Raw genomic sequence first — 10011 nt, 5'->3', positions numbered from 1 at the left:
AAAAAAGTGTTCTTCGTTCCGTTTGTCTTCTCACATCTCTCGTTGTATTTTTCGAAAAATTTCGTAGTCTGGAACACGTAATTTCGTTTCAGAAAATTTGATGGTGCGATCAAATATCGTGGGCCATCGAATTTCTAGTCAAACGTCAGCCTCGGAGCTGGCGTATGATCCGTCGTATAATAAATTTCATCAATTCTCCAAACGATTAAGGGTTGGTGAATAAAAAATACTATTCAATTTCCCCTTTCTTTGATAATCCTATTTATATATATTCTTTAAATATATTTGCTTTTTCTGTATACAAGCGTACACGCGGCTTGATCAGCCACCTCCGAGCTTTCGATTATTATCATCATTATTCGATCCTCTGCTCCTCAAACGGAGGTTGAATACTGATCAAAGTTTTATATATACGTATGTATAACAAAAGCTTTTGCGGGAACCCCAAGGACAGAAATAAACCAATCTTTGGTTCTCCAAGCTTGTTACGGTATACCTTATTATACGAAGTCACAGTACCGGTGTTATTGATTATCGGTCAAACTCGTATCCCGTAATTGCCCCTCGCGATATGGATTTATATACCTGTTATTCCCTTATCAGATACACACGTATTTCTGTATTTATATATATATATATCCGATATATATATTTACATGTACACATGCATCCTCATCCGTATCTAGTTGAAATTTTTCGATGTATGGGTTTCCCATTTAATTTTTCTCGGTAAAAATTCAAAGTTGCATAATATCGTAATCTACAGATACACGAACATTCGTACTTAATGACATACCTGCTGCAATAAGCGGAATTACTTCTGACTAATCAATGGTAGTGCGATAGATCTCATTCAGAACTGAGAGAAATATAGAGAAATACATTACGTACGGCGGTAGACTTTATTATTGTATTATATACACCTCCTATTCACTGAGTCATCGCGGCTATATTTTTATAATTGCAGCATAAGTTCGGTCTGAATCAGAAGCAGGAAACATAAGCTCTTGTTTCTACACATTATCTACTGTACGGTTATCGGAATTAAGGATAAGACGAGATCAAAGAGAAATAATTTGTTTCTTTTTCTTTTTTCTTCTCTGATTTCTTTCTCTTGTATTTTGACACGATTCGTATTTCGGTTTCGAATTATGGAGGTACATAATTATACCAGAGGCACTCGTTTATCGCAGCCGATTTTTTTTTAATTCTTCTTTCTTTTGATTTCTAATCTATATGAAAGATGTTTCAAAATATCCTTTGTACGATCAGCGCTTTTACAATACGCACTTAAATAGTTGGGATGTTTGGATTTATATTATTCGTTACATAACGTAATAATAAAACGTCAGTCGCGTTTTTCTTTCAATTTCTTTTTTTTGATTTTTATTTTTTCCCACAATTATACCAGTTTTATAATTCGTAGTGTCCTCGGATAATAAAAAGAGAGGAATGAAACGAAACGAGAAAAATAAAGTAAAGAACAAGACCGGTATTACCTTGTAGTGTATTGAAACATTAGCAGGAAGTTAGTAACTTTGCTATGTGTTACGCGATGACGAAGCATCAGACTATAGTACCTTGTATACTATTCATATATACACATGATCTGCACGTGCTAAAAAAAAAACAAGAATTACAAACTATGAAATAATTTTTATTCCTTCAATATTTGTTATTTATTTCGGTCTCTTTTTGGTTTTTTTTTTTATGTCCGTGATGAATGTGCATATCCGTACAATTGAAATAATTTCGGGGCAATATTGATATTGAATATATGCGTATCCTCAGGATGAATTGAAAGAAAAAAAAGAAGAAGAGAATAGAAAAACGTACAATCATTTTGTAAAGAAAAACCATATAGACTGAAGTAAGTGCAGAAGGAGAATCGCAAGTGGGTTAAATCGAAGTGACAGTGATCCTTGGATGCTGTGGCCAGTGCTCGGAGACGATGGGCTGAGGCCTACGGGACCACCATCTGGAGTATCAAAGCCACCTGCAATTATTAGCGGTTCAAATTCCGCAGCAGCTGCATCTGCTGCGGGAAAAGGTTCCGCAGCAGGTCACGGTGTCTCGAAATTTGCGCCGTTGCTTTTGTGCGCACCTTGTAAACCACAGCACAAGAAAAATCAAAATTCAACGCAGTGGTACGTGCAGCAGGTAAAAATAACGAAAACAACCAAGGAAACAAAAAATAAATAATTATCAAACAAATCCAAAAAAAAAAAGTATAAACAAAAATGAACCATGTTTGTTGTAACGAAAATGAGTTGTTATTAAAGCAAACCGTTATGCATACATCTATAGTTGTTACGTTTGTCTGCACGATTCATATAACCAAGTTGATAACTGTGTCACAGATTGTACTTGAGCCCGAGTGTCTTTTGTTTTATTGTCTGTGTGTTGCGTCTTCCTTTTATTAACATATACATATAATTGTAAGCGAAGAGATTTCTTATTTTCGTTGTTGATAGGTGAAATTTTATGTCCCGAGTAATTACCTACGCGATGGGTCTGAAACTTTCTTACTTTGGGTTTTGTACTCTTGCGAATTTGCGTGTAAAATAATTGCGTTTTTTTTTGTTTTTTTTCTGTCTTTTTGTTTTTGTACACACGCATTTGCAGGTCAGTAATAACACGAGCGTCACCAAATTACGCAAGTTATTCATTCGTTCCCGCGATTCTAAAAGACGTTAGAAAACAGGGACGACCGCTAATGGCGATCAACGTCCGTGACGAACAATACGTGATGAATACATACTTTGGAATATAATGTTGCAGTACGATACGGCTACAAAAGCTGCTTCCGTGAAAACGGAGATACGAATTTCCTCTTTCGTGTTCTCGGTTTTTAGTACAAATAACAATTCTCCGCTTTTTTTTTTCAATCATTTACGCATGCAGACTACGCTTATTTTCAGCCAGCTCATTATTTCCGCTTCCTCTCATCTGGTCTTCTCTTCTTCGTTTTTTTCGCATCCTCCGTATGTTCATTATCCGTTCAGATTATTACCTCTGCATCATGTCCGTGATAGTGCAACGTGAATTTTTTGATTCGCAGACATTTCGTTTCCCTCGTAATCTGAATTTTTTTGTTTCCACGTATCTAGTCGTTTGGATGACCGTAATTATCTAGTTGCACGTGTGACCGGACTGATGCGCCGATGAGTTGTAGCGTGAAATTAATTGTTTTAATGTCCGCAGCTTTTTTTTCCCTCATTTCGGTTCTCTCGTTTCAGCCCACGTGGCGATTATGGGGCGAGGAACGAGGTGACGGTGTCATTTACACTGTTTATCTGAAGAAAGTTAGGTACCACAGACCCACCAGAAGTTTATCCGCATCGGTAAGGAACGAAAAATTATCTTTCGAAATAACAACGAATTAGGATAAATAAATATACGAATCAAGTAAACGAAATGGAGTGAAGAAAATTCCTTGAATTCGGTTGAACATTTACATCGTCTACGTATCATCGGGGTTCGTGTTTATTTTAATAGCGATCGGCTTGTACGGGAAAATTTGTTTCAAGTTGCACTCATATTTTCAAACGAAAAACAAGGCGGTGAAACTTGAATGTACGTATCGCACGATACGGATAAAAAACCGATGTGAAAAGACCTCGCTATATATTTAATAGATTTCACTTGACCCGGATCGAACTCGCGAACAAACATTCGTATTAAGTCCATAATCTTTACTCTCAGTATCAGTCGCTCCTCGTATTATTTCGCAACAAGTTCTCCAATTTATACTTCAATGTAACGAGCCGCTGAATTCCCTGCAGGATTCAGACGACGAAATATCTCATCTGGAATGGGAGACGGTACGGGTTCGTTTCTTGAAGGCCGGAACCGTTCAGCGTTTGGTGGAGAGTTTGGCGAACGACGACGGGGAACTGGAATCAACCTACATAAACGTATTCCTGGCTACTTACCGGGCGTTCACGACGCCGAGAGACGTCCTGGAACTTTTACTCGCCAGGTACGACGCGCTGGACGAAAATTCGACCGCTGGTACCGGGGAACAGCACAGAAAAACGCTGGTGCAAGCCCTTCACGTATGGCTGGACGCTTATCCCGGGGATTGGAAGTCCCCACCGAGTCATCCCCTTCTCCACAGACTCCTGGATTTTACGCATCGGCGTTTACCTTCCTCGGAATTGGAGTTGAAAGCGAAACATCGACTTCACTGTTTCCAGAGAGCGGACCAAATAATCGGTAAAAAAAAAAAATTGAGGATTCCTTCGATCTTTCGAAGATCGAATTTCATTCTGACTCATTGGAAATACTTGCAGACTCCTGTATGATGTACGAAAACGGTCGTCTACCCCTACACTCTCACGGAGGCGATCCGATCGGCGATTTATGGCCAAGTTTCGCCTTCCCAGAAGTACCGCATCGACATTTTGCCGAACAACTGACGAGAATAGACGCTGAATTGTTCAAAAAACTCGTCGCTCACCAATGTCTCGGTGCGGTTTGGTCTAGGAGGGATCGATCGCGGAATCACGAAGCAGCTACTGTTTTAGCTACCGTAAATCAGTTCAACGCTGTTTCACTCCGAGTTATAACCACGGTCCTCATCGACTCGAGTCTCAGGCCTCAGGAGAGGGCGAGGATATTGGAAACCTGGATCGATATCGCCCAGGAGCTGAGGGTACTGAAAAATTTCAGCAGTCTGAAAGCGATCGTTTCGGGACTTCAAAGCAACCCGGTCTATCGGCTGGAGAAATGCTGGCAATCCATGCCGAGGGAAAAACACGAACTATTCAGGGAACTCGAGAGGATATTTTCCGAAGAGAATAACGCCTGGACGCAGAGGGAACTTCTGATTAAAGAAGGTACCGCGAAATTTGCCGATACCGCCGGACGAAGCGATAGACATCTTCAGAAACTTTTTCAAAAGCAAAATACGCATTCAGGGGTAAGCGATAGTGTTTTCTCTGGTCAGTTTTCAAGGCAGAATCGATGGCCTCGAACCTACTTTTTTTTTACGTGAAACTTAATCTTGCAGAACATCAGTTATGGGACCATACCGTACCTCGGAACATTTTTGACCGACCTGACCATGATAGATACCGCGATTCCCGATACCATTTCCGATGGATTGATAAATTTCGACAAGCGTAGAAAAGAATTCGAGGTCTTGGCTAGGATTAGACTTCTCCAAGGCGCTGCTAACGCTTACAATATCAGCACCGATCCCGTTTTCGAAAGGTGGTTTTACTCAGTCCTCGTTCTCGACGATAGAGAGGCTTACAGACTTTCTTGTCAGATCGAACCACCACCTCCGGGGAACACCATGAACAATCGTGGAAAGAACAAAAAACAGGTTTGACGTCTTTTCAGCATTTGCGGAAAAACCATTTCTCGGACAAAAAAAAAATGTTCGGAACTTGAGACTTTTTCGTTATTCCAGGGCAATCCCGGGCACCGCAAGAACGACTCCATCACTTCGACGTCAAGTTCGAGCAGTTCGCAATTTTACTGCGACCTTGAATCGCTTCCAAGTTCGCCGCACAATTCGTTAGACCGACGTACATCACCGTCGCAAATGTCAAGCAGTTCGTCGAGCTCGTCTCTCCCGTCCTTGGACGTATCCCTGAGTTCTGGAGGCGGCACAAGCTCTGGACAACATTCCAGACTGGTTCCTCCTAACATAAATACATCCAATGGATCCGCAGCGAATTCCGGAAACAGCCCCATGAGTCCGACCCATTCGCACAAAAATTCACCTGATTTTTACATAATCAAGGTAATTGAACCCTTTCGAATAATCGGCAATATTCAGAGTTATGATGATCCGACAGATGATATGACGTCACGGGTATCACTTCCACGTCTAAGTAATTAAAAGATTGAAAAAGTAAAATTTCACCATGCCGGATTAAAATTAGCGAAAATCGTTGTATTTTTACCAAAACCAAAATTATCGCTCGAGGATTTCAAAAATCGTTATTTTGAATAAAGTTTTTTTTTTTTTTGAAATCTGTCCAAACAGGTCACCATGGAGAGCGAGAGCGTCGAGACGGAAGGTGTAGTATTATACAAATCCATAATGCTCTCGAACAACGAGCGTACACCTCAGGTTATAAGAAATGCGATGCTGAAGTTGAACGTCGAAGGAAGTCCGGAGCATTACACGCTCGCCCAAGTCCTCCCCGATCGTGAAATGGTTCTTCCAAGTTCGGCGAATGTTTATTACGCGGTGAATACAGCTCATAATCTAAATTTCATACTCAGACCGCGAAGAGATATTACTGACGGTAACGGCGAAAGCCCGAGGAACAAAAATGGGAACCCAATCAACCACAGGCGATGATAATTAGAAGGAAATAATCTCTTCGTATGAAAAGAAAAAGAAGAAAAAGAAGAAAACAAAATATTCCTTGGAGAAGCTATTTCTTTTCTTTTAATTTAGCTTGCAAAGGGAATCGTCGTTTCTAGTCCCTTTACCACGACATATACACGCAGGGATTCAAAGGCCATTCTTCAGGATCTCCAAGTGCAATCCCTGACCCCAGTGCTGCAAGTAATGATAATAATAATAATAACGATAACGATGATGATGATAATAATAATAATATTTATTAATTGATAAATAATCATTAATCAATGATAATGATCGGAGAGAACTGAATTATCTGTCGAATGTTTACCAGTGCATAGACTAGTGAATGAAAACATTTTTACCACGTTTTTACCTAATGAACCTAAACCTAAAGTTTAAATTTAAGAAAATCGAAATAAAAAAAGTAAACCTAAACTTTCAGCCCTTAAAAGGAACCCTGCGATGATATGTTGATATTACTCTGTGATACATTTCGGATCTTGCACAATAAGTGGCACGACGAGCAGAAAAAAGAAAAGTAACGATCTTACACGTTGTTATATACATACATACATATATGTGCATAAAATATAAATGCCTCCGTACCTGCCCACTTTTGTATACCTATACGAGAAGAAAAACGCGTAATCAGCTGCCCGTGCCCTCTAATCAATACTCAATCGGCAAAAAACAAGAAAGGGAAACAAAGTCGAAATAAAATGTTGTAAAAATTAAAAATCACCTCTTTTCTTTAATTAAATAGAAACCGGGGGCCCCGCTGCCTTCGTGATTCTCTCATCACGTCTCGGCACGCGGGTATTGATGGGTGGAAAAACATTGCTTTAACATTGTATCTAGACACACTTTATACATATATACACTTATCAGGAAGTAAATAAATTATTTAGATACTATTTATTGATCCCGGCCACCCGCAAGCAGCTCCGATACATTAACCAAAACCTAAATGGTAACGCTGACGTTGGTTGGACGGATGAACCACACCTTCGACTATACAGATATTATGATTCCGAGGAATCTGCTGCCTCGATTTAATTTGTGGAGAGAATAATATTCCTGGCCACGTGATTATTTTTTTTCCTAGAGATTCTGATATAATCATCTACGTATACTATTTAAAACTGAAAATCAAATAATTTGAGCTTAAAAAAAAAGTATGAATAAATGAATAAAATTGAATTAAAATTGAAAACTTGTCCATGAGTATAATGTATATACATATGATAGACGAATATCATCCCAGTATATATCGCGAAGATGATATTCGCACGCGGGAATCTATTATTGAATAACAAGACGAGAAGAATAACAAAAAAATACTACAACAAAATTTGTTTTGTTAAATAATTATACATTACACTAGGCAATTTTGTACTTATCTCTTAGCTGCTCCCTCCTTTTCCCCTCGCCCCTCTTCACCATTGTACTTTAGAAGTAGAATTGGATGTCTAAATATGTTCGAGTGTAGGTAGAGAGTTTGAAGATGTGATCTGAATTCTGATCGGAGACTCGACAAATTTGGAAACTGCGTTTCTATAGAAAACGATCTATAGTTCAATTTCATTGTATTAATAAAAAAACGAATTGGATTGATGGCCTTGAAAGTAGTTGAACTGGACGAAATGAAAGGTGTTTCTCGATCTGATTTGGATTGAAAATGAATTTTTTTTCAATTTTAGATCATTACATTTTCGTGACTTTTCACTTTTTGGATCAATAAATTGATGATAACTCGATCAATCTTATAGATAGATGATTTTGGCTTTCAGATTTAGATTCCTGAGCTGATTATACGTGAGATTACCCTTGAAAAGCCAAAAAAAAATCGATTTCTGGGTCGAAAGTAAAGTAGTTTAAAAATTGATTGTATTACACTTTTCCGACATATTTTGACCCCAGGAATTCGAATCTGAAAGAAAAATTGATCTATCTCGAAAATTGACCGAGTTATCGCCAATTTTCAGCTTTTTCGGGTCAAAAATAAAAAATTGATTTTTTAGTCGATATTGATGTAATTTGAGCTCAGGAATCTGAATCCGGAAGAAAAATTGATGTACCTGCAAAAATGACCGAATTGTACCCATTTTTTCGCATTTTTTACCATAAAAATGGAGATATCTCGAAGGGAAAAAATCGTAGCTCAATTTTCTCAACGGATTCGTGTTCCTGAGGTCAAAATACATAAGAAAAGTGCCATACGATCAATTTTGAAAAATAAAAATTTTTGGTCAAAATTTGAAGAAATCGTAAGGGGTACCCCTTGGAAAAATCTCAAATTTTGGCCAAAAATTTTTATTTTTTAAAATTGATCGTATGGCACTTTTCTTATGTATTTTGACCTCAGGAACACGAATCCGTTGTCCAAATTGAGCTACGATTTTTTCCCTTCGAGATATCCTCAAATTTATGCCAAAAAATGCGATAATTCGACGATAACTCGGTCATTTTTGGAGATAGATCAATTTTTCTTCCGGATTCGGATTCCTGAGCTCAAATTACATCAAGATAGACTAAAAAATCAATTTTTTATTTTTGACCCCGAAAAGCTGAAAATTGGCGATAACTCGGTCAATTTTAGAGACAGGTCAATTTTTCTTCCAGATTTGGATTCCTGAGGTCAAAATACGTCGGAAAAGTGTAATACAATCAATTTTCAAAGTACTTTACTTTCGACCCAAAAATCGATTTTTTTTTGTGGCTTCTCAAGGGCAATCTTACGTATAATCAGCTCAGAAATCCAAATCTGAAAGCCAGAATCATCTACTCATGTAATCGATCGAGTAATCATCAATTATTCGCTGTTGGGAGCAGAAAAATTAAGACATATCGATTGGATTCAGTCGTAGACCCACTTTTATTCATCGCAATCCATGCATGGGTCGAAATATTCGAATTCTCCAATTTACCAACGAGCCCGAGCTTTGCTGGAGTCAGCGTAGCCAGCAGCGTAGCGCTTTGTTGTGAGACGTCACCTTCGGGGCTGAGCAGAGGTCACGCCCCACAACAAACCGCGCGCCCGTGGCTACCTGACTCCCTCGTAGACTTCAGGAACGCGAATCCGTTGTCCGAAATAAGCTACGATTTTTTCCCAACGAGATATCCTTGATTTTCTACTTTTTGCAGCGGCAAATTGGCTCTGTAGTGAACTTTATAAAAGACACACGGGAGATGAGATTGGTTTGTTCAACAAATAATTAGGAAAAGTATAATGAAGATGGAAGAATAAACAAGAAAAAAAATGACGTGGATCGTCGATGATCAGCAGTTATCTAAGATACGTTCATGTATCAATCGAAACAACCAAATCCATCAAGGTACATACATAGGTACATAGGTGTATATAGAAATATTAAAATAAATGATACAAACACAGAAGACCCACCGATAATTGGATGATATTCGTAATCCGATCCCAAAATCGACCCTGAAAATATAACAACCATGCGTGTAATAATAATATCATAAAACAAGAAGAATAATTCGATAACTCCGAGCGATACGCCGAGTTGATGTACGCAACGTGGACTAATAGTGATAATAATAATGGTTGCAATAATCATAAGTAAAACGTAATTCGTTGATCCATCGTAGCCGATTCCTATCGAAAGCCGAATTCCGGTCATTAGTCAATCCGACGGGTTTCTTATCGCCCTTACTGA

The 10011-nt window shown here is 38.5% G+C and overlaps 1 protein-coding gene across 1 annotated transcript; it reads left to right on the top strand.

Annotated features, from left to right (window-relative positions):
- Positions 1 to 430: 430 nt before the first annotated feature.
- On the top strand, positions 431 to 8011 carry LOC105686887 (ral guanine nucleotide dissociation stimulator-like 1). The gene is made up of 7 exons (XM_048653248.1): positions 431 to 2160; positions 3240 to 3344; positions 3786 to 4218; positions 4296 to 4924; positions 5015 to 5332; positions 5420 to 5755; positions 6002 to 8011. The coding sequence occupies exons 1-7, from the start codon at positions 1927 to 1929 to the stop codon at positions 6320 to 6322; spliced, it is 2376 nt and encodes a 791-aa protein (XP_048509205.1). The 5' UTR covers positions 431 to 1926; the 3' UTR covers positions 6323 to 8011.
- Positions 8012 to 10011: the final 2000 nt, after the last annotated feature.

This window comes from Athalia rosae, chromosome 3 (assembly GCF_917208135.1).
Source record: "Athalia rosae chromosome 3, iyAthRosa1.1, whole genome shotgun sequence".
Classification (NCBI taxonomy): domain Eukaryota; kingdom Metazoa; phylum Arthropoda; class Insecta; order Hymenoptera; family Athaliidae; genus Athalia; species Athalia rosae.
The sequence above is the reverse complement of the archived record's forward strand: the minus strand, read 5'-3'. Positions and strand labels throughout refer to the sequence as shown.

Excerpts from the sequence above, each read along its gene's own strand:
- LOC105686887 (XM_048653248.1), top strand. The coding sequence starts at position 1,927 with ATGCTGTGGCCAGTGCTCGGAGACGATGGGCTGAGGCCTACGGGACCA. Across the intron at positions 5,333-5,419 it reads GTGGAAAGAACAAAAAACAG|GGCAATCCCGGGCACCGCAA; the intron begins GTTTGACGTCTT and ends TCGTTATTCCAG. Across the intron at positions 5,756-6,001 it reads CTGATTTTTACATAATCAAG|GTCACCATGGAGAGCGAGAG; the intron begins GTAATTGAACCC and ends CTGTCCAAACAG.